This window comes from Tachyglossus aculeatus, chromosome X3, assembly GCF_015852505.1.
Source record: "Tachyglossus aculeatus isolate mTacAcu1 chromosome X3, mTacAcu1.pri, whole genome shotgun sequence".
NCBI classification, from domain to species: Eukaryota; Metazoa; Chordata; class Mammalia; order Monotremata; family Tachyglossidae; genus Tachyglossus; species Tachyglossus aculeatus.
This window is the reverse complement of record NC_052099.1, coordinates 6380744-6407634: the sequence shown is the minus strand read 5'-3', so window position 1 is coordinate 6407634 and position 26891 is coordinate 6380744. Positions and strand designations below refer to the sequence as shown.

Sequence of the window (26891 nt, the reverse complement as noted above, 5' to 3'; positions counted from 1 at the left end):
CTGAAATAATAATGTGTTGCACCTTCTTGATACAAAAGGGAGAATTGAGCCTCAAGTTTTGTTTCTGTTCTTGTTTTTTGTTGTTCAGCAAAATCAGTTATGGTTTTAACTGTCTTTCAGGGGGCCGGGAGTTCTATCTACATCTTAGAGCAAGAAAATGAAGTCGTTCAGCTAATTCAGAAGCTATTCCCAAATTTCACTTCTGTTCCCATCTACAATGATGAGGCTGATCCACTGGTCGGATGGTCACTTCCCCAGACATGGAGAGCCGACGTAACCTACGCTGCTGTGGTGGTGAAGGTATGGTGTAATAGCTTGGTTCTTCTTCATTCCCTTTAAATTCTCTTGTTTTTGCTTTTTTTTCCCCATTTAAAGCATTTCTCTGAAGAATTTGAGTACAAGTTAAAAAGCTTTGAGGAAAATGTGTCAAGTGTACTCCAGGCACACAAAGCAAGGAATGTTTCATCAGATCCTTCCACTCTCCACTATGCTTGAGTCATCTCAGCACTCAGCAAGTCCAGGGTTGGGGCTGGCAGCTTCCCAGGTGGCCCTGTAGCCAACACTGTGTGTCTTTTCCTCCTCCTCAACTGTGGTGGAAAGGATTCACAACCTTTCTGAAGTGGTCGAAGGAAGCAGCTTTGTCAGAGGCTGAGAAGGGGGGCTTGATGTGGGAATGAGTCCTTGAAAGGGACAGAATGAAGGCTGCTTCCTCATTCCTTGACCTAAAGGGTGTTCAAAGATAACAGAAACCTCAAATGGAATGGCCAGAGAAATATTATCAGATGAATAACAAAATGCCCAAAATGGAACACCTAAAGGTCAGTCATCAACAAATCAACTGCCTCACGTTCGGTCACAGGCAATCCAACTGTCTCTACTGCCGACCACGGTTAGGAGAAGCAGGTGGTGGTTTAACTGTGGATCGGTTTACCCGGGGCAGTGGGAAGGAGCCAGCCTGGATCCCCCTGATCCTCCTGGGACCCTCTATTTCCTGTCAGTCTAGCCTCTCCCACTGGCCCAGCCACTTTGTAAACAGCTGGAATCCCTCCTTTTGCCCCAACCACATTCATTTTAAATGAAGTTTTATTTCCAGAAATGGCAATAAGGAACCGAGAAAACTAGTCATCGACCCACCACCAGCCCTCCTATCCAAATGCCCCTTTTACCTTGTTTTCATTCCACTCGTTTCCCATCTTTGCCTTTCCTGCCTCTTGACTGGCTCACAACTTGTTTTCAAGTAATTTTAGACTGCCAGCCTAAGCCCCTCTTTGCCACACAAACTGAAAAGTCACAGCCCAGCCCTTTCCCAAATTGACACATGGGTTTCAGTGAATTGAAGAAAAATGTGTTCAGAAAGAAAAAGAACCACCTACCTTACCCACCACCCCAGCTCTTGGCAGTGGCTGGATTCCCTCCCTGAAGGAACCCTAACCACTTTGGAGACAGCCAGAGTCCTGATTTAGTTTGTAGCCTTATTGACAAAAATCCTAAATCCCAACCACTGCAAGCACACATCATTACTGGACGGCAGTTTCAAAACAGCATATATTTGTGTGTTATGGTATTTGAGAGAATGATTTTCACCTGTCAAGAGAGTGTCACAAACTGTTTTCCACTGGCTGGCTGTTTTCCAGCGATACCCCAGAGAAGATGAATGCATTGCATGAGTTATGAGAGATGGAGACTCTGTAATACAGATACAACCCACAAAGACTCATAGAGGACAGAGGGAAATCTTTGTCCTCCTTTTCCATTTAGGGGTCTGGCCAAGCACCCTGCACCAGTTTATCACAAGTAACTGCAGAGAGATAGAAGATCCAGTCATGGGGAGCCCAGTATGGGGCTGGAGAGGAAGGGAATTGGGGTGGGGGGTGGGGGCGAATCTTTCCTAACCCTGGTCTTTCTGTCAGAACCATGCTGAGAAGCAGTGTGGCCTAGTGGATCGAACCCGGGCCTGGGAGTCAGAGGGACCTGGGTTCTAATCCCGCTCCACTTAATTTTTTTGGTATTTGTTAAGCCCTTACTATGTAGTGGGCACTGTATTAAGTGCTGGAGTTAATACGCTAATTAGATTCCAGCCCTTGGGGCCCTCAGCGCAATAGGCCTAACCTGAATGTTCCCATCCTCAGAAGTTTGAAACACTTGATCTTTCCAGGGGGCAGAGCTAGGACAACTTGCTGGATTTTCTTTCTCTCCAGCGCTTAGAACAGTGCTTGGCACATAGTAAGCACTTAACAAATACCATCATTCTTCTTCTTATTATTCAGTCCTGTCCGGATCCCAAAAGCAAGGTGGCCCAGGGCTGCTCGTTTACCTTAGCCTCATGCAACCATACTGCCCCCTATTGGCTCTAGAAGGCAAAAGAGACCACAGACTGTCAGGTATACCCAATCAATCAATCGTATTTATTGAGCACTTACTGCGTGCAGAGTACTGTACTGAGCGCTTGGTAGAGTACAATAGAACAGTGTATCAGATACATTGCCCACAACAAGCTTACAGTCCAGAAACAAGCTTTTTGATCCCCGTTTTTAATCAACCCATCAGTGGTGCTTAGTGAGCGCTACTGTATGCGGAGCTGTGTATTAAATGTGTGGGAGAGTACAATAGAGCCAGCCCAGACCATTGTTTTTAAGGTTCCAGCATCGGGTGGGCAAAATTCACAATAAAGAAATGAAAAATGACTTTCATTTTACAGGTTATCACCCAGCATCAAAATCTGCTCATCTCAAAGGCAAACACCACTGTCAATTACACATTGCTGAGCAATGATAATGCCTTTATGAACTATCACCCTCACTACTTCACACAAAGAACGCTGACAGCAAGATTTCAGATGAACAACACAAACCCACCCCATGTTCAGGTTGTGAGGAAACCGGTACTTACGGTGATGGGATTACTGGCATTGCTAGGTATTACAAAGTGCTTCCAAACAAATGTGATTTCTAGCTCTCTGCCTTTCTCTCCCTACTGTTTTTCTTCCCACCGTCCTCTGAATTTCTTTGTTTATGTGGAAGGTTAACTGTAAAACCAATAACTGGTCAAGTTTTCATCGGGTAAAACCAGCACTCAGTTCGAAAAAAACAATCCCCAAGCCCTCATGTTTCTTAGTAGCTTCAAAGGAAACAGCTTTTTTTCCCCCCACTAGACAAAAAGGTAATATGCAACTCTTGTTTTGGGCATAATGTCCATAGTTTGTCTGAAACCTCAGACGGTCTGAGGTCCTAAAAGTCCTTTTTTTTTTTTCCCCTACAAGGTTGTGGCCAACAAATGACTCTTTACATTGTTGTGTGGGATACAGCTGCTAATTTTTCAGTATTTTTTTTATGTACTAAGCGCTGGGACAGATACAAGCTGATCAGGTCAGACACAGTCCCTGTGTCTGATCTTAATTTCTTAGCTGCTGTGTTCTTTTAAAGCCACTTAATTTCACTTTCTTATGTACTAGCAAGTGAGAAACAAACCTAGCGGTGCAGCAGTTTCAGTTTCTGCCCAGCTGTGGACATTCTGAGAAGCAGCATGGCTCAGTGGAAAGAGCCCGGGCTTTGGAGTCAGAGGTCATGCATGGGTTCAAATGCCGGCTATGCCAATTGTCATCTTTGTGACTTTGGGCAAGTCACTTAACTTCTCTGTGCCTCAGTTACGTCGTCTGTAAAATGAGGATTAAGACTTTGAGCCCCATGTGGGACAACCTGATCACCTTGTAACCTCCCCAGCGCTTAGAACAGTGCTTTGCACATAGTAAGCACTTAATAAATGCTATTATTATTATTATTATTCTGCCTAAGCAGCACTTGAGTTTTGTCAGGGAGGGAACAAAAGAGAACCCAAATTTCATGCTACCCCCAGCACACAAGCACCCAGCTTGCTCAGTGGTCTCGATTCATTCATTCATTCATTCAATCGTATTTATTGAGCGCTTACTGTGTGCAGAGCACTGTACTAAGCACTTGGGAAGTACAAGTTGGCAACGTTATAGAAACGGTCCCTACCCAACAGCGGGCTCACAGTCTATAAGGGGGAGACAGACAACAAAACAAAACATATTAACAAAATAAAATAAATAGAATAAATATGTACAAATAAAATAAATAAATAATGATGACTGTTGCTGCCGACAGTTATCAGCACCCCCACCTTTCCACTAATGGGGACCCACTTCTTTGGATGTGCCTGGGAACCCCCAATTTTAAATTAATTCCACTGCTGCCCAAGGGCTATTTCTATTCCCTGCACTCCTGGCTGACTGATGGTCTCCCACTGGAGGGAGGCAGGCTGGCAGGCTTTATAATAAAGTGGTAAATAAAACAGCTCTCTCTGTCATCCTGCTTTCCCCCCTACTTTATAATCAATTTGACAAGAGTGTTTGTTTGCTCAGAGCTTCCCAGGGCAGCAGGAGGATAAGGGCAGGTGGAAGAATTTAACATGCAGCCCTGTAAGGCAGGACAATGCCTGTCTCCTCCATGAAAATCTGATCTGGCCCCATTGATGAGAGAATTGGGATAAAGGGAATTGTAGTGTACAGTACACATGACCATATACCCCACCCAAACCCCTGTCTCCTCCTGTCCGCATCACTGTAGACAGCACCACCTTCCTCCCCGACTCACAAGCCCATACTCTTGGCATTATCCTTGACTCCTCTCTCTCATTCAACCCACATATTCAGTCTGTCACTAAATCCTGTCGGTTCAATCTTCATGACATCACTAAAATGCTGTGGGGCTGGTAAATAAAGGGAGCAAGTCAGGATGAGGTAGAAGGGAGTGGGAAAAGAGAAAATGAGGGCTTAGTCAGGGAAGACCTCTTGGAGGAGAGGTGCCTTCAGTAAGGCTTGGAAAGCCGGGAGAGTAATATGAAAAATATCATCTCCCTCTCGGGCTTGATGACAGCCAGCTTCCCCCAAGGCTTTGGTAATAATGTTGATTGAAACTTTGTAGGTGAAAAGCAGATCTCAGCCAACGTCTACATCGACCAGGAGAAAATGGATAGCAATCACACGATCGGAGTCCTTGCCAGTTCTCACGAACCCACGGAACTTAACCCATCAGATAGCTGGCAGACAACAGTTCTCATTTACGCCAGTGATGACAATCGGACATCTTCTAACAGCAGTTTTGTGACCATACGGCTTGCCAATTTTCCCAAGTATTACGGTAAAAATCTTAGGAAAACATGAATTGAAAATGTGCTTGAAAGCAGGAGAGTTCCCTGTCCGATCCTGGAACAGCACCTGTTGGACTGCCCCTCTCCGCCTCCTGTTTTCTGCTTTCCTGTGACTGGTTTTCACTGGGTTAGGGCTAGAAAGACCAGCAGGACTCGGCATTTATGGCCACTCAGACTTCTCCGAGAGTGACGTTAAAAGGTGGGAAGTCAACCAGATGCTGCCCCGAAACAAATTCCATTTCCCAAGGGTCCCTGAAAGTCCCCCTGCCTCCTGTCTCTCTAGCCCTTATTCTCTCTCTTGTCTCTCTCTCTTTCATGGCTAGCACATCAAGCATCCTCAGGCACTGTATTTCTTGCCTCCAGATGCTCAGCTCCTGGAGCCTACCCAAGAGTGGAAATGTGACCCTGTTTAACTCTAGGCTCGCTGCGACTCCTAGATGGGGCAGGGGAGAGAGTCTGTCCCATCCCCAGATAATGTCGTGTTCCTGGAAAACACCCAGAGTCTTTTGAAAATCCCAACATGTGGCTGGAACCTGCACTTGAGATCCTAATCCCCAACTCCCATTTTCTAGGAATTCAGTATTGAGTTGCTTCTAAGGAACTCAGTGGGCTTAAAATATATAGATAGAACCCTTTGGCTGGGCCTTCAAAAGCCACTCTTGCCCTACTGACAGACTTATGAAGTATAAGTATCCCATTTTAGGCCTCAGTCAGCACAGGGCATGCCTACCATTAAGTAACAAACAAGACTTGCCCTGTGCAGACAGGGCATTTTGGATGCTGCATCTCACGAGTCCCTCCTCTGGACCCTGGATGTCAGCATGCCAACCCTCACACCCCAAACTCTGTTTCCCTGTCCCACTGCCACTTTGGGTGGCCTCAAGGCAGCCCCCCACCCCCACCCCAGCAACCAGGCAAACTAGTGCCAGGGTAAAGTGGGGCAGCACATAGCTGCCAGTCCCCTTGGGTAAATGGCTGTCAACCAGGAGACTCTCTTGGGCCAATGTGGATGTCAGGTTATATGGCCCCAAGACCATAAGCTAATTTTGGGCAGAGGCATATGTCTGTTTATTGTTATATTGTACTCTCACAAGTGCTTAGTACAGTGCTCTGACACAGTAAGCACTCAATAAATGCAATTGACTGACTGACCCATTTCAACAAAATCCCTTGGATTGGGCTGCTCTGAAGACTTAGCTGTTTAGTATTTCATAAGCAAACAATCTACAAAACAGAATGGTTAATATTTGGTTGGGGAGGGTTGAGAGGTTGTGGAGGGTGGTGGTTACATCCCAAGTTAGTGTCTTACATGCTTTCTTTGCTTTTCCAAAGAGCTCGTATACGTGGCGTACTACTTGGACAACCACCTCACCAGCCCATACCTTCAGTGGAAAAACCTAGGACGGCCTGATTTTCCCTCTGTAAAGCAGTTCCAGCAAATGAGAGAAGCAGAGGTCCGGTGGGGCTGCTTGCACTTTTTCCAGAACAATGGAGTCAGTCTTCCTGCTCCTAAGATAGTGGCAGAACCACAAGTGGTGGAACTTTTACCCTACGGACTTTGCAAGTGCTCTGGTGCTGGGGAAGGGCATCAATTCATGTACTGATGCATCCATGCTGGGAAGCACCATGGCGTAGCAGATAAAGCCCGGGCCTGGGAGTCAAAGGACTTGGGTTCTAATCCTGGCTTGGCTACATACCTTCTGTGTGACCTTGGGAAAGTCATTTCAAGGTGCCTCAGTTTCCTAATTTACAAAATGGGGATTCAGAACTGTTTCTCCCTCCTACTTAGACTGTGAGCCCCATGTGGGACCTGATTACCTTGTACCTGCTCCCAGCACTTAGTACAGTGCTTGGCACTTAGTAAGTGTTTAGAGAAGCAATGTGGTCTGGTGGATAGAGCATGGGCTTGGGAGTCAGAAGGATTTGGATTCTAATCCTGGCTCTTCCATTTGTCTGCTGGGTGAACTTGGGCAAATCACTTAGCTTCTCTGGGCCTCATCTGTAAAATGGGGAATAAGGCTATGAGCCCTATGTGGGACCGGGACTGTGTCCAACCCAATTACCTTGTGTCTACTCCTACGCTTAGTACAGTGCCTGGCACATAGTAAGCACTTAAATACCACCGTTATCATTATTATTATTTAAAATGCCACTATTATTATTATTATTATATAACAACCACTTGCAGCTGGGAGAATGGCTGCCAATTTATTCTCTCCTTGGTTCAGCCATAGTTTTGGGAGAAGAGGAAACTTTCTCCCTCCACACCAGGGAAAACACATCTTCCCCAGTACAAAGGGAAGCATTGAGCCGGGAGAGCTGCTACTTGAGTTCTTAATCACTTAATTACAGCTAGACCTGTATTGTATATTTTACATCATTAGTTTTCATGACATCGTGAATTTTGTTTCTTCAGGACCCTGTGGTGATGGGACCACTTCCTTTCCCTAAAGATGGCCGACTGATCTTGAAACGGGAACTTCCACTTCCTTCTGTTTTTCTTATTCATGTGTGTGCTAGGCCTCACCTTCCTCCTAACCAGGTAGGTATCACATTTACTTTCTCCAAATTTCATTCAAAGAGTGGATTTCAACTCCATATCGGCACAATCTAATTGTCTGTTGATCGCAAGTCATAAAAGCCCATCTGCCTGAAATAGCCACGTATTGCCAAACAAATAACCAGCCCACTGAGAAACAAGGCAAGGCAGGTTGTCAGATAAAATGAAAGAAAATCACCGGCTCTCACCTGCTGCTTTGGCACAGATCTTACCAGGTCGATACCAGGCAAACACTAGCTTGGACTGAAAAAAAAAAACAAAGCAGCAGGTGAAAGATACGTGCTTCCTTATGCATGTTTTGGATTGGCTCGGGAGTTTACACAATTCTAGTCGCTACTCTCACTTTGTCCCCTCGGAAAACATAGCCAAAACAACATTTTTACAGAGGCAGTCCTTCACCAAACCCATATCCTCAAATAAACACCCCCAGAGTAAAAGTGGGAAATTGCAAAGGTATCTAGTTACTGGGCTCCAATCTGGATCATTTGGGCCCAAGAAATTTGTTTGACTTGAAACCATCTGGTGAGTCAGTCAATCGTACTTATTGAGCGCTTACTGTGTGCAAAGCACTGTACTAAGCACTTGGGAGAGTACAATATAACAATAGAACAGACACATTCCCTGCCCACAACAAAGCTGTCCAATGGTTCAAATGACCAGAAAATATTCATGTTTCCACTTCACTTTGTGTAGACTTGATGTTTTGGTCCATTTCTTCTAATTTGATAGAATGAATAATGGTAGAGGGAGTGGGGGTGGGGTGTGTGTGGGGGGGTGGGCGGGGGAGCATAGGAATCATAGGCAGTTAAAATACCTTTATCACGCTAAATCGGGTTTCTTGTCTTTATCAGGTAAATGAAGTTCGAGTGATCCCTCTCACCCGAGGGCAGATTGCTATAGTCTGGAGCGATGCCTGTGTGAATTCAAAGTACGTGGATTGGCATGGCCAAGTCAGTGGGAACTCAGGAGAGGATTTGGCTCTAGTCTTACCCCCTTGGAGAGGGGAAATTGATGTACCTTATCCCACCTGGGATAACCAGCAGGGGAAGGTTCTGTCACGACAGATAGTCGCGATCCCAGCTCGGGCCCCCAATCCAAGGCCGGGATGAGCAGTCAGATTATCAGACCTGCTACCTGCTTGAGCCACCTGTAGTCAGATTCTTTGTGTAAATTGTTCCCACAATTAGGCTGCTCAGGGACTCAGTCTGAAATGGTCACCCTCATGCATTTCTGGCCCAACTCTCTCAGGTAATTAGAACTGGGGCCTCTGCCTGTCTGTCCACAGTGTCCACGGTACTGTCAGCTGAGGCTAACTGGCAGTACACCCCCCCCCCCACCCACCTGGCCATATCCACTTTTTAGGTGGTCCACCCAGAACAAGCTGTGAAAAGATGCGTCAGTGCTATAGAGGGTCTCTTGCCTTTTGCATAGTGACAAGGATTCTCTTCTGCCCAAGGCAGTGGCTGGGTCAATATGGGTCTGTGGCAGCTTGCCCCCACCTCTATGCAGGAGGGAGAATCAAGCCGACAACAAATCCGTTAACTTTCTGATTGACAAAGGGATGCTCATTCTTTTTTTTTCCCTTGAGGTGTCTGAAAACATATGAAGTAGAATTCTCACCAAATGGAAAGTTTTACAAACGGATTAATATGAAGGATTCTACTTTTAATCTATGTGTCTATAGTCCAGGTAAGATCACTGCATTTCTTTGTCATTGCTGCTTAATCTCTTCCACCCAGTGGCCCTCTTGGGCTTGGATCAGAAGTCTTGGTGGGTGTAAGCTTGTGGCTTAGTGTATAGAGCAGTGTGGCTAAGTGGAAAGAGCATGGGCTTTGGAGTCAGAGGTCATGGGTTCAAATCCTGGCTCCACTACTTGTCAGCTGTGACAGTGGGCAAGTCACTTAACTTATCTGTATCTCAGTTACCTCATCTGTAAAATGGGGCTTAAGATTGTGAGCCCTCCGTGGGACAACCTGACCACCTTGTAACCTCCCCAGTGCTTAGAACAGTGCTTTGCACATAGTAAGGGCTTAATAAATGCTATTATTATTATTACATCTCTGGGCCTCAGTTACCTCATCAGGAAGAGGGGGATTAATAATAACAATGATAATAATAATGGTACTATGTGGGACAGGGACTGTGTCCAACCTGATTACCTTATATCTACCCCAGCACTTGTGCTTGGCACATAGTAAGCACTTAACAAGTACTATTATTATTATTATTATTGAGATCTTCCAGAGATTAGAGCAGATCTCTTATCTCCAGGCAGTTACACACCTAAAGCCTCTGGAGCCATCATTCATTCAATCATATTTACTGAGCGCTTACTGCATGCAAAGCACTGTACTAAGCGCTTATCATGGTCCAAGTCACACTAGAGCTGGCCCCGGATCTTGGAGATATGTCAGGAGCACCCTGTAGCATCAGCGTCGTATGCCCGAAACCCAGGCTACTATAGGGCTTATTGTAGGCAGGGAACGTGTCTACCAACTCTGTTACAGTGCTTAGTACTCTCCCAAGCGCTTAGTATGGTGCTCTGCCCCCTGTAAGTGTTCAATAAATACCACTGATTGATGGATTGAGAAAGGCTGGGCTCTGGGAGGTGCCGCTGGGTTGACTCCCTGAGCATCGTAATTGTGCTAATGATAAAAATGGCCCACCCGATGTGAATTGAAATGCTATTTCAGAGGCCAAAAGACAGGGATGCAAATGGTAAGTATTTGGCTTTCCAAGCAGAAGCACTGGAGAGCCAGGAGCACAGATGTCCGCCAACTCCTGCAATATGTTGCTCATGGCAGAGAGTCCAGTTCACGGATTGGTTTGAAATGCCACTTCCAAAGCCTCAAAGGATAGTGTACAGGGTACACTGCACAGCAGTATTTTTAGAGAGCAAGAAGCAGAAAGCCAAGTTTACATTTTTAAGAGTCATAATTTCACACCTAATACACATGCCCCAGAGAAACCACAAACTCACATCACTTGAACATCTGATTGCCCATACCCTCTAGACTGTGAGCTCGTTACGGGCAGGGAAGGTGTCTACTGTGTGCTCTCCCACCCACTTGGTATATTGCTCCTCACACAGTAAGCGCTCAATAAATGCCATTGATTGATTGACTGACTACAAACTCTAGCAGGGCCAAATCTACAATTTGCCTTCATGGCTCCTATTTACAACCACCTCAATCCCCCGTGCAGGGTTTCCATCTTGAAGTCTTCATGACTGGACTGAACCTTGTCCATGGTAGGAGAGTCCATCAGCATCGCTGATTTGATCACCTGTTTAACAGATTAATGGGTGTCAGGGGTTGAGGGTCGGGGGAGGGCAACAGCTTCTACAGTTTAGGAAAAATGGCACATCTTCCAGTTGCTCTTTCGTCAGTGTTAAGGGACAGGGTTGGAGGTGTGTTTTGACCAAACAGGAAGTTAGGGGATAGACGTGCATTATACTTGTATGAAACAGAAAGCAAGAACTGCACATCTCCAGCTCCTTCCATCTTCCTCAATTGTGCTTTCTTTTTGTTTTGTGCTTTAAAAAGGGATAGCCAATAGCAAGCTCCTTGTATTAGTTCAGCGTCCTTTTTTTTCTCTCCAGACAATACAGGTGTCTCTGGTTTCTACAAAGTCCGTGCCACTGACTACTGGGGCAGGCCTGGATTATTCTCCATTCCAGTACAATATACAGAAGCTACAGAGTGAGGCGCTGACCAGGAAGAAAAAGGAGGCACCTGCCTACTTCCATGGGAACACTCGGATTTATTAAGCAACCGCTCTATGTATGGCGGGGTCATGGTCGAGAAAATATCCCAAGGACACTAACACTAACGGAGCAAAATTGGCTCTGGTGATTGATTAATCCAGGCTGTGACAGAAAGATGGTCTGCATAATTTCATGTAAGGAATTCTGATGACAACTAGTAGCCTGCAGCCCAGGATAAAATAGCAACATCCAATTCAGGAGTTTGGGCATTCAATTCTGGGGCTCACAAATTGGTACCTTGGGCTAAGAAGTATCCTTGTCGAAAGGCATCAGCTCTAACTAGCCATTTTTCACATTCCCTGTAAATTCTATTTTCCAATAAGGTATTCATCAAATTGTATTTGACCGGGGCTGGCCTCTTCTTCATTTCTTCAGGTCTGTCTTCGGCTAATCATGTCCTCATGTTTCTTTGATCTACACTGCCCCAGAATAATTTCCCTGCATGTTCTAGCATGGTTAGATATTTGTTATTTTCCTTTTTGATTAACTTGGTTCTCCTTTCCCGAGCCGGGAGAATGCAAACTTGGCTTCTTCTAGGGCATGCTACCAACTCTGTTATGTTGGACTCTCCCAAGCTCTCAGTACAGTGCTCTGCAAACAATAAGGGCTCAATAAATATGATTGACTGGTTGATTGACTGCTGTAAGCTTCAGCCTTCCAACACTCACCCCTCCTCACCAGAGATTCTCCCTTTCATCAGATCCCCTCCCTGGCTGGAGGGGTGAGCTGTGGGACAGCGTCAGCAGCCTACACTCTTCCCTCCCCCTCTAGACCGTCAGCTCGTTGTGGGCAGGGAATGTGTCTGTTTATTAATACAATAATACAGTGTACAAAAATAATATTGTACTCTCCCAAGTGCTTCATACAGTGCTCTGCACGCAGTAAGTATTCAATAAATATGATTGAATGAATAAATGAATGTTGGAGCAGAGGAACCCCCTCTGCTAGTAGCTCTGCCTTTCTCTCCTGCCAAGGACACACTCACCGCCCAGGCTGGCAGTAGCCTGGGCTATGAGGGAAGGAGGAAAAGGAGAAGGGAAGAACATGACACATCCTCCCAATCCCCCCCGACCCCCAATAAGGCTCTAGGAGGCAGGGGAGGGGGGCCGTGGGGCAGTTCATGTAGCAACAGCATGTGGGGCAATGATGTGCATCGCCAAAATGCCAAGTCTAATGCTCAAATCCATTTTCTAAAGTCTCTGTCACAAAAGCAGTGAAGTATGAATGCTGCAAACAGCATGCTGTATTGAGAGGCATAAAAGAAGAAACCCAATGACAAAAGTAGCTTAGAATGTTTCAATAGCCGAATATCCTCCCCTGGCCTCACAGTGGAAGGGAGGAGGTAGAGAGCTGGCCTAAATGCATCATTTTTCCCTCCTCTCCTCCTCCCCACCCCACCATGCAGGAGTTCGAAGGGAGCAGGGTGTGTAGACAGATGGAAGCAGAAAGGCACCCACCAATTACACTGTAGCTCCCCTCTGTTGTTTGGGAAGAGGCTTAAGGATGGTGGTTTGGTTTTTGTTTTGTTTTTTGACCCACAGCCACACAAGCCATTAGCTCCGGGTGAATGATTCTCCCCTTGAACTGGGCCTCAGGAGGGATTTGCAGGAGGGCGGGGGGAGAAAGTGGTTCCCAGATGCAAAGAGGAACATTGAGCAGAATGTGTTATTCGTTCATTCAGACAGAACATTGTGCCTAAGGTACAAAACGAATTTCAAGCAATAAAACTTGCCAAACTATTGTGTTAGGCAAACAACAATGACTATGCGGTGTGCTTTTTTGCTCCAAAAATGGCCCAGACTTGATGCTGTATTTTCCTTAGCAGGCTCCTGCAAATAAAGAGAAATCACCATTTTAAATGAGCTCTTACTGCTTCCACACTCATTCATGCCTTTCTAGTCCAATTCTAAAACTCTTTAAAAATCTAATAGGGTCCCATTCATTCACACCAGAAAGCTGGTCAGCCATGGCTCTCTTCTCGGCCTAGATTAATGACTAAACCCCAGAAGGAGAATTCAATCCGATGAAATCCAATCCAGCAGGGCCTCGGTAAGGATGGCGAGACTCGTGGCCAGATATCTCTCTCCCCATGCTTCCCTTAGTGAAGGACAAGGGGAGAGTTCAGGGTCTGAGAAAAGGGTAAGAGGAAGGTCAGGAGTGGAGGAAGTTTCACTCTGGGGTAAATGTCACCTCCCCACAAGGAAGCCTCAGGATGAGGTAAAGGAGGTGAAGTCCCACAGCAGACTCAACTTTGCCTGGTCCAGATCAGTTCTCTTGGAAGGGGGTGATGGTCTCAAAGATCCCAGATTAAACCGTTGGGGTGGTCCTAAAGCTGAACTAAGCCTCCTGGAATTGTCTTCCAGAATGGGGAGGGCACAGATCTAGATCTGGATCATTTTTCTACAAAGACATTCCGTCCATGTTTCCCCACTCCTCAAGAACCTCCAGTGGTTGCCCATCTACCTCCACATCAAACACAAACTCCTTACTGTCGAATTTAAAGCACTCCATCACCTTGCTCACTCCTACTTCACCTCACTGCTCTCCTACTACAACCCTGCCCACTCACTTCACTCCTCTAATACCAACTGTACCACAATTTAACTCGTCACCGACCTCTCGCCCACGTCCTGCCTCTTCAGGTCTAACAGACAATGACTCTCCCCACCTTTGAAGCCTTATTTGAAGGCACATCTCCTCCAAGAGGCCTTCCCAGATCGACCCCTCACTTCCTTTTTTCCCCATTCCCTTGTGTGTCGCCGTGATTTTCTCCCTTTATTCACCCCTCCCTCAGCCCCACAGCACTTATGTACATATCCGTAATTTATTTATTTATAATGGTGTCTGTCTCCCCGCTCTTGACTGTAAGCTTGCCTAGCAACTCTTATATTGTACTCTCCCTAATGCTTAGTACAGTGCTCTGCATGCATTAAGCACTCAAAAAATATGATCAATTGGTTGATCTATAAGGACTAAATTCCTTGTGGGCAGGAAACACGTCACTTGGTTATTCGGGACTTCCCAAGCACTTAGCACGGTGTACTGCTCCAAGTGGGTGCTCAAAAAATGTTGCTACTTCTACTACTTCTACTCCTACTACCAAACTTCCAAAGGCTACTCTGGAACAAAGCAGATGTTCTAAACTTTGGTCCATCGCCATGTCTGTGCACCAAATATACATGCTCTACTTCTGAACCTAAAAGACCAGCCATCTTGGGAGAATCTTGCAGTTGTGTTCTTTATGATAAGGTGACCATTCCCAATTCCTTGATGAGGATGATCTCCAATGGACTGGGTTTGGGCCCCAACATGCCCAAAGCCTCTGCCTTGCCCAGTCTCTTTTTTTTTAAATGGTATTTGTTAAGCACTTACTATGTGCCAGGCACTGTACTAAGCAATGGGGTACATACAAGCTAATCAGGTTGGACACAGTGCATAACCCACATGGGGCTCACAGTTGTAATCTCCTTTTTACAGATGAGGTAACTGAGGCTCAGAGAAGCAAAGAATCTTGTCAAGCAGCAGACAAGTGGTGGAGCCGGCATTAGAACCCAAGTCTTCTGACTCCCAGGCCTGCGCTTTTTTCACTAGGCCACGTGGCTTCTGTTGACTAACAGCAACATTTTACTTCCCCAAAACACCAGTGTGGCCAAATTTCTCACTCTCAACTTCCCCATTTTTCCCCCATTTTTCCTTACACCAGCTCTATTGTCTTCTACTCTCCCAATCACTTAGGACAGTGCTCTGCACAAAGTCAGTGCTCCATAAGTACCTTTGATTGATTGCTTTGGGGAGTGGGAGGCAGGTGGAAACGAGAACAGGGTGTCATTTCCATCAGCAGATGGTCAGGGAAGCCTGATCTGAACATGCCACGGGCCCCTAATAATAATAATGGTACTTGTTAAGAGCTTACTTTGTGCCAAGCACTATTCTAAGCACTGGGAAAGATACAAGATAATCGGGCTGGACACAGTACCTGCCTCACATGAAGCTAGACTCACTCGCTCCCCTTTCCCTTCGCCGCTCTCGTACCACTAACCCACAGCCCTGGATCACTGCCACTGTCCACCTCCTTCGCTCTTATGCTCGAGCTGCCGAACGCTGCTGGTGAAAGTCTAAACACCATGCCAACCTCGTTCACTTCAAGTTTATCCTTTCCTGCCTTAACTCAGCCCTCTCCTCTGCCAGACAAAACTATTTCTCCTCCATTATTGACACCATGCCCATCATCCCTGTCAGCTCTTCTGTACATCCAACTCCCTTCTCAGGCCCCCGGTTCCTCCCCCTCCTCCTTCCCTCACCCACAACGATCTGGCCTCCTACTTCATTTATAAAATTAAATCCATCAGGTCCAACCTCCCCAAAGTCACTCCCCCACCTTTCCCAACCCCCCGGCTCTCAACACTCTCTGCTACTCTCCCATCCTTCCCAGCAATATCCTCAGAGGAGCTCTCCTCCCTCCTCTCAAGTGCTACTCCGGCCACCTGTGCTTCTGACCCCATTCCCTCTCATCTAATGAAATCTCTCGCTCCGTCCCTTCTCCCCTCCTTAACTTCCATCTTCAACCGCTCACTCTCCACAGGTTCCTTCCCCTCTGCCTTCAAACATGCCCATGTCTCTCCCTTCCTAAAAAAACCCTCTCTTGACCCCACCTTCTAGTTATCACCCCATCTCCCTCCTACCATTCCTTTCCAAACTCCTTGAATGAGTTGTCTACACGCGCTGCCTCGAATTCCTCAACACCAACTCTCTCCTCGACCCCCTCCAGTCTGGCTTCCGTCCCCTACATTCCACGGAAACTGCCCTCTCAAAGGCCACCAATGACCTCCTGCTTGCCAAATCCAATGGCTCATACTCTATCCTAATCCTCCTCGACTGCTCAGCTGCCTTCGACATGGTGGACCACCCCCTTCTCCTCAACACGCTATCCAACCTTGGCTTCACAGACTCCGTCCTCTCCTGATTCTCCTCATCTCTCCAGTTGTTCATTCTCAGTCTCTTTTGCAGGCTCCTCTTCCCCCTCCCATCCCCTTACTGTGGGGGTTCCCCAAGGTTCAGTTCTCGGTCCCCTTCTGTTCTCGATCTACACTCACTCCCTTGGTGACCTCATTTGCTCCCACGGCTTCAACTATCATCTCTATGCTGATGACAACCAAATCTACATCTCTGCCCCTGCTCTCTCCCCCTCCCTCCAGGCTCGCATCTCCTCCTACCTTCAGGGCATCTCCATCTGGATGTCTGCCCGCCACCTAAAACTCAACATGTCCAAGACTGAACTCCTTGTCTTCCCTCCCAAACCCTGCCCTCTCCCTGACTTTCCCATCACTGTAGATGGCACTACCATCCTTCCCATCTCACAAGCCCGCAACATTGGTGTCATCCTCGACTCCGCTCTCTCGTTCACCCCTCACATCCAAGCCATCACCAAAACCAGCTGGTCTTAGCTCCGCAACATTGCCCAAATCCGCCCTTTCCTCTCCATCCAAACTGCTACCCTGCTCGTTCAAGCTCTCATCCTATCCCGTCTGGACTACGGCATCAGCCTCCTCTCTGATCTCCCATCCTCGTGTCTCTCCCCATTTCAATCCATACTTCACACCGCTGCCTGGATTGTCTTTGTCCAGAAATGCTCTGGGCATGTTACTCCCCTCCTCAAAAATCTCCAGTGGCTACCAATCAATCTGCGCATCAGGCAGAAACTCCTCACCTCACCTCAGGCTCTCCATCACCTCGCCCCCTCCTACCTCACCTCCCTTCTCTCCTTCTACAGCCCAGCCCGCACCCTCCACTACTCTGCCACTAATCTCCTCACCGTGCCTCATTCTCACCTGTCCTGCCGTCGACCCCTGGCCCAAGTCATCCCCCTGGCCTGGAATGCCCTCCCTCCCAACATCCGCCAAGCTAGCTCTCTTCCTCCCTTCAAGGCCCTACTGAGAGCTCACCTCCTCCAGGAGGCCTTCCCAGACTGAGCCCCCTCCTTCCTCTCTCCCCCCATCCCCCTTCCACCCCCTCCATCTTACCTCCTTCCCTTCCCCACAGCACCTGTATATGTATATATGTTTGTACATATTTATTACTCTATTTTACTTGTACATATCTATTCTATTTATTTTATTTTGTTAATATGTTTGGTTTTGTTCTCTGTCTCACCCTTCTAGACTGTGAGCACACTGTTGGGTAGGGACTGTCTCTATATGTTGCCAACTTGTACTTCCCAAGCACTTAGTACAGTGCTCTGCACACAGTAAGCGCTCAATAAATATGATTGATTGATTGATTGAAGCTCACAGTCTTAATCCCCATTTTACAGATGAGGTAACTGAGGCCCAGAGAAGTGAAGTGACCTGCCCAAGGTCACACAGCAGACATGTGGGGGAACTGAGATTAGAACCCAGGTCCTTCTGAATCCCAGGCCCGTGCTCTATCTACCCTCTGGCTTCTGTGCCCTTTCCCCATCCTTCCAGTTGCCATTCTAATGTCCCTGCCTGGTTTGAGCCAAACTTGAGAGCTTTCCTTCTCTGCCCCAGACGTGAGGACGGTGGCTTATTTTCCCGAGTGTTTGGAGACTTATTACCTGACTGCAGCACTGGCTGAAATTGGCCCGACATACAGATCTCATCCTGCTTCTGGCGAATAATGTGCTGAATAGCTGGGGGGAGCCCTTGGGGACTGCGGGAGAAAATAATGGAGTAACCGTCATCGCACGACCCATCCTCCTTCAGACTGCGGCAGGCATAGGTGATGGCGTAATTATCATAATCCGTATCAATCACCCAGTAGTTATCACCTGACAGGAGGGGGAAAAAAAAAGGATAATTGATCCCTCGGGAACTGATTTCATCAGGCCCGAGTGGAGGCTTTAGATCCAGAGCCTAGTTTAATCCTGTTTTCAAAGCCATTGCTAACTGCCTGGTACCCAAATGTACCAGGTCTCTGTTCAGATTCACTCAAAGTGGGGAATCTGAGTACGTGAGATAGGAGTTTAGAGGGAAAAAAAGGGGGACAATTACCCACCTCCACTAGACAGGTAACTGGCCAACCCTTGGTAAGTCATGTACATTTTTGCTGGAGTCGTAGGGTCTGGGACAGTATACTGGGCTGCCATGTCTGCACAAATTACCCAGAATCTGGAAAAGGAAATTGAGACACAATAGAAATTGCAGATCCTAAAAGCACTACCTTATTTCTAAGAACAGATTACATTGTAGATTCACAAAATGCACATCTCTTTTTCCCTCTCTGGCCTCACTGATTACACATTCAACCTCCTTCTTCCCTTTCCCCTTCTCCTCTCCACTACCCCCATCCACAAGCACCCTTAGGCAAAGAGGCTAAGTTGGGCTGTCCTATCTTTTCAGACTGCAGCCAATTCCCAACAACACAGCCCTTGGGGGAAACTGACAATTCTCACTCCATAGAAATTTACTCTCTCCCCCGCTCAGCTTCCTTCCCCTTTCTCCTCCTCCTCTCCCAGTCTCAAGAAGATAATCAGGCTGACAGAGACTAATGTTCTCCTTCCCTTCCAGCAAATGCCAGCAGTGGAGATAAGATGCTAGAAAGGAGAAAAGACTTTATTTCATCCAACCCTCAGATTCTTCTCTCTGGACCGGGTTCTGCTTGGGTTCAATCACTTCCTAGCTGCCAGCAGCTAAGGAATACAATGCCGGCTTCCAGAAGGAAAGTGGCACTTCTGTCGCAAAACGGCTGCCATTGTGAGTGAAGGAAACTCAGAGCCCAAGCAGGAACTGGGGGGTTCAGTGTAGAAACACCACCGTCCACCAATTATTAGGTGGAGGGAGAGGGAGAAAGAAGAGAGGGAGAGGGAGAGAAGGAGCGAGAATGAATATGAATTGTACTCTCTCAAGCGCTTAGTACCAGTGCTCCGCACACAGCAAACTCTTGATAAATAACGTTGGCTGATTGATTGATGAATGGATGGGGCTTTACATGTCCTTTTCTCATTTTCAATAGTGCCCAAACTGCAGTTCTTTGGTGGAAAACAAAGGAAACTATCCAAAATACATTTAACATATGCATTTAGTAAGTTTACCCTAAAGGTAACTGTGCCCGAGATTAGAAACTCTAGCTTATTGTTATGAAAGCATTTCATTTGTTGTTTTATTTTCACCAAGGGCTCACCCAAACAGCTTCACTCTGCCTTTGGACAAGGCGCTCATGGTGCCATCCTCCTTGATTGTGTATTCAGCAGAGATGTTATCTTGAAGGAATAGGCCTTGAGGATTCCTCTTGGCTAAGGCGTACCATTTCCCTGTATACTGCAATGAGGGAAGACAGTGCATTTACCATGGAGCAGGGTTTCACAAACTCAAAAGTGCAAAGGGTCCCAGGGGGTTTAAACCACCGCCTTGACATCCTGTCCAGTTGCCCTGTTGCTGGCCCACCTCTTTCTCTCTCCGCCTATCTGGCCTCACCCGTGTCACTACCCCCCTCTGCCCCAAGCCCCCCATGCCAAAGACCCACCCCCTCCCCAGATCCCACTCATCCTAGGAGTCAAAATCCCTCTTTTCTTCCATCCACCATATCTCCTTTCTCCCCGCTTTCCTCTCATGAGCTGGAATGATGCGGAACTGCGGGACGTGTAGTACCACAGAATTCTGCTGCCTATGTGGGACGTGTAGTACTGTGGAATTCTGCTGCCTTTGTGGGATCTGGGGGTCATGTTGCTGCCCAGATGCACATAGGTGAAGGGTTGGAGTAGTGTCACCGGTGGAGAATCTGTCTGTTGTCATATTGTACTCTCCCCAGCACTTAGTACAGTGCTCTACACAGTAAATGCTTAATAAACACAATTGACTGACTGACATGACTGCCCCCCACCACCCCATCACTTCCCCCTACCATCCTGGATTGAGGAGAGACCCCCAAGTCCAGCCATCCAGGGGTTATCGTAAGATCAGCAGTTCAGTCGGCACGTCACCTGGCTCCTCTTCCTCCCACCTTTTAATTTTTTGTTAATGGTATTTGTTCAACGCTTACTATGTACCAGGCACTGTACTAAGTGCTGGGGTAGATACAAGCTAACCAGATTGGACCTAGTCCATGTCCCACACAGGGCTCAGAATCTTAATCCCCATGTTACAGATGAGGTAACTGAGGCACAGAGAAGTGAAGTGACTTGCCCAAGGTCACCGAGTGGACAAGTGGTGGAGCCAGGATTAGAACTCAGTCCTTCTGACTCCCAGACCCGAGCTCTTTCCACTGGACCATGATGCTTCCTTTCTAACTTCTAGCTAAAGTCTTCTCTCTACCAGCTTTCTTCTCTGCTCTTTCTCCGTCCACTCTCCCTTCCCCTCTTTTTAATGGTAGGTATTAAATGCTTACTATGTGCCAAGCACTGTGCTAAATGCTGGGATGCGTATAAGATAATCAGGTACCACATGGGGCTCACAGTCTAAGTAGGAGGGTGTAGGATTTAATCCCCATTTTACAGAACAGGAAATTGAGGCAAGAGAAGTTAAGTGATTTGCGCAAGGTCACACAGTGAGCAAGTGGAGCCGGGATTAGAACTCAGGCTCTCTGACTCCAAGGCCCATACTCCTTCCACTAGACCACACTGCTTCCCTTCCCTCCCAGCCCACATACAAGGGGATGTACAGAACGTATATGAAACATGTTTTGCCAGAGGGACGATGGAAGAGATGAAGGGGAAAGGGTTCAGGGAATGATATTAATGGAGAAGAACATGCCTGGATCAATAATACTACGTATGATAACAGCCAAACCCCTCTTGGGGAACCCAACCGAGATAGAGTTCAACGAATAAGCTCATGATGAGCTCTAAAAGCAATCTGCGCTACAGTTTTTTTTATCCCTCACTCCCTTTTCCACATCTATTCTCTTTCTCTCTCCCATCCTTTTTCGCTTCTTGCCACCTCCCTACCTTCTTCCATTAGCTATAGTGCCATATGATGTTCTAGTGAAATATCGCACATCAACGTTTGCCTGGTATCTAGGCAGCATTTGATATGGCTCTGTCTTCAAGGAACTAGCCAAGGTTCAAACCTCCTCAACAAACCATCTGATGATTGCATTCCTTGTCACCTGTTTCCTCTTCCTCCCACCTTTTAATTTGTTTTTTTTTTTAATGGTATTTGTTAAATGCTTAGGGAGTGTCGAGGGGTAGGAGTGGAGCTGCTTCACTGGGCCAGTCAAAATGGTAAGGCCCCAGAATTATCCCCAAGGAAACACTTCAGAGGAAAGCATGCTGCAGTGAGCCTAGGTAAGCCAGATTTTCAATGCTTCACCTCTGCAGCACTAGAAAACTTAAATCAAAGTCCAGCTCTGATAAAAAAAAGAAGGCTGGTTAAATAGCAGAGACTGAGAGGCTGCCTGGATGAAACCGGCCTTTTTATGGTATTTGTTAAGTGCTTACTATGGGTCAGGCACTGTATTAAGCAATGGGGTAGATACAAGACAATGAGGTCAGATGCAGTCCATGTCCCACATGGGTCTCACAGCCTTAATCCCCATTTTACAGATGAGGGAACTGAGGCCCAGAGAAGTGAATGACTTGCCTAAGGTCACACAGCAGCCAATGTGGTGGAGCCGGGATTAGAACACAGGTCCTCCTGCCTCCCATGCCCGTGATCTTTCCACTAGGCCAAGCTGATTTGTATGGATTCACTGATTCGGTACGCATGAGGGAGGAGAAATGTTTTCAAGATGGCTTACACACTGAGTCATACAAGTGGTTTATGGATCTAAAATTTGCTGCCATGAAATTCTTTGCCAACATTTTGGAGTGCCCATTTTTACCCCAAATTGTGGGCTATTTAGAGCAGTATGCTGACTGATGGGGACATCTCCTTGCAAAACCAAAGGAGCCTTCTTGATTAAGTTACTTGGACCCAGGGAGCATTTCCTGAGTCCTGAAGAAGTACTAAGTCACTCAGCTGCCAGTTCAGGCTCTTTGTAGCTCACCTTTGCTGCCTCCACTCTCCCAGCTCACCCCACCAGACCTGCCTTTCCTGAACCTCTACCTTCTCATAGCCAATAGCGGGAAGAGTTCAGGGGCCAGTATATGAGGCCAGAAAGGGTTCTTCCTCCCCGCCACCCCCACAACCCACCTCCAACCACAAACACACACACATACACACACCCCACTCCAGTTCTCTTCTCTCCAGCTAGGTTTATACAGAGGCAGGAAAGTGATTTCTGTCTCTGGTAGCTGGGCTTAGCTGGCACAATAGCATGTCTCCTTGATATGGTACTGGTATTGGTTAAGCACTTACTATGTGTCAAACACTGTTCTAAGTGCTGGGGAAGACACAAGTTAATTAGGTCAGACACAGTCGCTGTCCCGCATGGGGCTCACAGTCTAAGTAGGAGGGAGAACCCCAATGGCAGAGACTTTTTGCTCTTATTATATGCTCCCAAGCATCTATCAATCAATGGTATTTACTGAGCTGTGTGCAGAGCCCTGTACTAAGCACTTGGGTGAGTACAGTTTAACAGAGTGGGAAGACATGTTCCCTGCCCACAAGTCTAGAGTGGGAGACAGTGTGTTATCATATGCTCCCAAGCATCTAGTGAGAAGCACTATAGCCCGGGCCTGGGACTCAGAAGGGCATGGGTTCTAATCCCAGCACTGCCACTTGTCAGCTGTGTGACTTTGGGCAAGTCACTTCATTTCTCTGGGCCTCAGTTACCTCATCTGTAAAATGGGGATTAATGCTGTAAGTCCCATGTGGGACATGAACTGTGTCCAACCTGATTAGGTTGACTCTATCCCAGTGCTTAGAACAGTGCCTGGCATATAGTAAGTACTTAACCGATACCAACATCATCATCATCTAGTATACTGCTCTCCCTAAATACAAATGCATGAATTAATGAAGTATTCTTAAATATTTTCAAGTATTCACTGAAAAGAACATAAAGGAGATGACAGGCATAAAGGCAAAAGCAACACATGAGCAAGATACTAGTTCTGTCCTGCACAGCAAAAGAAGAGCTGCCCTCTCATTCAGAACTCCACACAAGCCCTGACCACTGCATGAGTGGGGTTATGTGTTGGTGCTACTCTTTATTCCCCACAGAAATACATGCAGGGCTCTTGAAAGCCTTCACATCAGCTCCTTTCTTCTTAGACTGTGAGCCCCATACCAGACAGGGATTGTGTCTGACCTAATTAATATGAACCTACCCCAGCACTCAGAGCAGTGTTGACACACAAAAAGCGCTTACCAAAAAAAAAAGAAAGAAAAAAAGAAAAAGGGAGGGGAAGGAAATGGGTTGATTGATAGGGAGAAAAGGGCCAATTCTTGTAATCAGATTCTTGAATGTGATCAAAGTTTTTCAATAACCAGAAACATTTTTCAATGCCTGAAAAATGATCATGGGAACTACTGACCACTTCCTCCCCTCCCCCCCCATGAGGATGCTTAGTGAAAATAGTCCAATTACCCTCTTTGGATCAAAGTTGTCTTTCACAGGAAGTGAATCCACTGTGCAGGATTGAGCAGCGCCCGGAGCAGCAATGGATAAAAGACCCACCAAGAAGACATACTGTGTGTATTTCATTCTGCCAAACAAAAGAAAAGTGGGAATGAAGCATCTTCTACCAATTCGGGCCTAGGTCCGGAGTTCATTGGAGTCCTTTGTTCTGAATTGCTGGAAAAACCAGGGTCCTCTCTAAAGCCCTCAAATGCCCATCAACTTGGGTGGGCATCTCCAGCCCTTCTGAGTTCTCCCCTGTTGAGATGGCCGATGTCCAGCTACCCTGGAGGATCTATCTCTTGGCCTCTGTTTCAACCTCCCTCCCGGGTGGATCTGCTTTTCAGCTTCTAGGATTGGGGTGGGGAAGGGCAGGTGGAGGAAGCAGCGAGGCGGAATCACTGGAGTTTGTCCTCTCGTATCCCTCAGTGATGGTGCAAGGCAGCCAGGGACGCTCCCTCGCCATCCATCAGGAGGAGGGAGGGAGGCAGCTCCCCCATTACCAAGCCCTTCCCCACAGTAGTCAGAGGGCCAGCGTATCCTTTAGCAGCCCATGGCGCCTGCGGCAGAAACGGACTTCAGGGACCCCTAGTGGCCCAAGCGATAATCGGCTTCAGGTCTCGCGTCAGGAGAGACTAAAGCTCGTTAAATTCCATTTACAGTTAAACGGAATTTGTACCGAGCTAAGGACGGAAATATTCAAACTCCTTGATCTGGTGATTTCATTGATGTAGCAATTTTTTAAATATTTCTTTTCCCATAAGCAATGAAGTCCCCATGAAACTTTTCACACCACCTTGACTAGGGCAATGCCAACTGTGGTCAGAAAGTCTGCACCCCATTAAAAGCCACCCCCATCCACTCACAGGGATAGTAGTTGTGGCTACCTCCCTTCCAGTTGGGTAGAGAAGAGAAATAGGAATCGTAAGATTGTATTTACAACCTTGCTGAAAGAAGCAGGCACTCTGGGTCTGGAGGACTGGCTATTTTTCTCATTTGCTTTTAAAGAAGGTGCAAGCAAGTCTCCCCAAGGGGCCCACGGTAGAAAACCCTCCACCCCCCACAACCTGAACCTGCCTCACAGCCGGAACCTCAACCTGTCTCAGTGGGCTGGCCTGCCGTGTATTGTCGATCATCTCCCAAGCGCTTAGTACAGTGCTCTGCACTGAGTGCTCAATAAATATGATCGATTGATTGCCCACATCATTCAGGACCTGCCACACTTCCAGTTAATCAATCATATTTATTGAGCACTTACTGGGTGCAGAGTACTGTACTAAGCGCTTGGGAGAATACAATGTAACAATATAACAGGCATTCCCTGCCCACAATGAGTTTACAGTTAAACTTAAGGTTAAACTTGCTAAATTTAAGGTTGCTCAGAGGCAACCCCTCCCACAATTTTCCATTTGTTGTGGGTGAATCCTCACCCAAGTCAGAAACTAAGACTGGGAGAATTTTTCCGAAATCCTTTAAAAAATTACTAGTGGCCCAAACCTCCAAGGAATGAAATGGTAAAGTTCACCTTGGTTGTTAAAAGACTGACACCTTACCTGATGAAGGAAAAACTTGAAGAGTTTACTCCAAATAGGTCATTTCACTTCCCATGGAGAAAGAGTTCTTAGGCTTTTCTGTCCTTTAGCTTCCTTTAAATAAAGATTTGGCAGTCACTAATCTGTTATCTTCTCTCTTGGGCTTGAATAAATCACTTAATCTTAGTTAATCCATTACATAAAAGCCAACTGTAATCCCGATATTAATGCTTACTAGAATAAAATGATTGGTCTTTTTACATAGTGTAAAAGCTACTCAGAGCTGTATAACCCAGTGGGGGATACTCCTGGTCACTCTGGATTATGGAAATAATAATTTGGCATCACTGATGAGTTCATGACCGACAGCTGTCCTAGCTAGGAACAAAGCACCATGGGAAGCAGTGTGGTTGAGTGGATAGAATATGAGCCTGGGAGTCAGAAGGACTTGGGTTCCAGCCCCGACACTTGTCTGCTATGTGAACCTGGGCAAGTCACTTTACTTCTCTGTGCCTCAGTTACCATATCTGTAAAATGGGGATTAAGGCTGTGAGTCCCCTGTAGGACCAAGGACTGAGTCCGACCTGATTAGCTTGTATCTACCCCATTGCTTAGTTAAGTGCGTGGCACATAGTAAGCACTTAAATACCAAAAAAAAAAAGTGAGGCTTCACAACCCATTTGGTGGCACTATTCATGGCTCATCTGGTATGTACGCTGTGAGCCACTTAGCCCAATGAAACGACTGTCAAATCCCATTCATCTTGGTTTCCCACTTGGAGCAGAGCTGTCCTCAGGTGCAGGGCCATTGGCTTGTAACTCTGGCTGAGCAAAAGCAGAGAGACATCTCCCTGGAAAGCCACCAAGGGATGAAATCCAGAGAAGACCTTACCTAGATTGAATTGAGAGTGAAAAAGAATCACCACCCTTCTCCAGAGCAAAACAAGCCATGCAGCACATTTGCCCCTCAATAGCCCTGGAAGCACATAGCAAAAAAGCCCACCTGACTGGACCTTCACAATGCACATGCCCAGCATTCTCTGGGGAACACACACAAGGGAATTTTCTGACCCACCCGACGCACATAGCTGTGCCTAAACAACAGATTAGACCCTGTGTCTGGGAACATTTGAAGCCTTACTTAGGAGACTCCTAATCTCATTGAGATTATGGACATTCTAATAATAGTAAATTACTTTACCACACAAGATTTCAATTTGTGGAGTTAACATCTGTCACCCAACTGCAAAGGAGACAAGCAGTAGCAAAGATTGCCTGAAATTTCAGTGTTACATAAAGTTACATTTAGCCGCAAGAAAACTGTGGATCCTGCAACTGGCAAAATGAAAATCTAACAACATAGTGGCAAAATTCCTAAAGTGTTATGGTCTAATACAACAGTCACTTCC

The 26891-nt window shown here is 46.7% G+C and overlaps 2 protein-coding genes across 6 annotated transcripts in view; one reads left to right on the top strand and one right to left on the bottom strand.

Annotated features, from left to right (window-relative positions):
• IDUA (alpha-L-iduronidase) overlaps positions 1 to 13357 on the top strand; it is a 56736-nt gene extending 43379 nt beyond the window's left edge. For 3 of the 4 annotated variants that reach the window (XM_038770245.1, XM_038770244.1, XM_038770246.1), the window contains 8 exons: positions 121 to 300; positions 2699 to 2915; positions 4944 to 5159; positions 6502 to 6623; positions 7586 to 7711; positions 8581 to 8657; positions 9318 to 9418; positions 11331 to 13357. In XM_038770245.1, coding sequence (XP_038626173.1) covers positions 121 to 300; positions 2699 to 2915; positions 4944 to 5159; positions 6502 to 6623; positions 7586 to 7711; positions 8581 to 8657; positions 9318 to 9418; positions 11331 to 11434 — 1143 coding nt within the window. In that variant the 3' untranslated portion in view covers positions 11435 to 13357. Of the gene's footprint in view, positions 1 to 120; positions 301 to 2698; positions 2916 to 4943; positions 5160 to 6501; positions 6624 to 7585; positions 7712 to 8580; positions 8658 to 9317; positions 9419 to 11330 lie in introns of those variants that run through there. The other variant, XM_038770247.1, reaches the window with a different exon arrangement.
• Positions 13143 to 25546, bottom strand: LOC119948750 (purpurin). 2 transcript variants are annotated; one of them, XM_038770248.1, is made up of 6 exons: positions 25505 to 25546; positions 23922 to 24039; positions 19635 to 19771; positions 18510 to 18622; positions 18070 to 18282; positions 13143 to 13324 (listed from the first exon to the last, which is right to left on the bottom strand). In XM_038770248.1, the coding sequence occupies exons 2-6, from the start codon at positions 24036 to 24038 to the stop codon at positions 13314 to 13316; spliced, it is 591 nt and encodes a 196-aa protein (XP_038626176.1). In that variant the 5' UTR covers position 24039; positions 25505 to 25546; the 3' UTR covers positions 13143 to 13313. The 2 variants fall into 2 exon arrangements, with proteins under 2 accessions (XP_038626176.1, XP_038626177.1); XM_038770249.1 differs by lacking the exon at positions 25505 to 25546 and having other exon boundaries at positions 18070 to 18164; positions 23922 to 24470.
• Between the last annotated feature and the right edge of the window lie 1345 nt (positions 25547 to 26891).

Excerpts from the sequence above, each read along its gene's own strand:
- LOC119948750 (XM_038770248.1), bottom strand. The coding sequence starts at position 24,038 with ATGAAATACACACAGTATGTCTTCTTGGTGGGTCTTTTATCCATTGCT. Across the intron at positions 19,772-23,921 it reads ACAACTTTGATCCAAAGAGG|TATACAGGGAAATGGTACGC; the intron begins GTAATTGGACTA and ends CCCTCATTGCAG. Across the intron at positions 18,623-19,634 it reads GGCAGAGTGAAGCTGTTTGG|ATTCTGGGTAATTTGTGCAG; the intron begins GTGAGCCCTTGG and ends TTCCTTTTCCAG.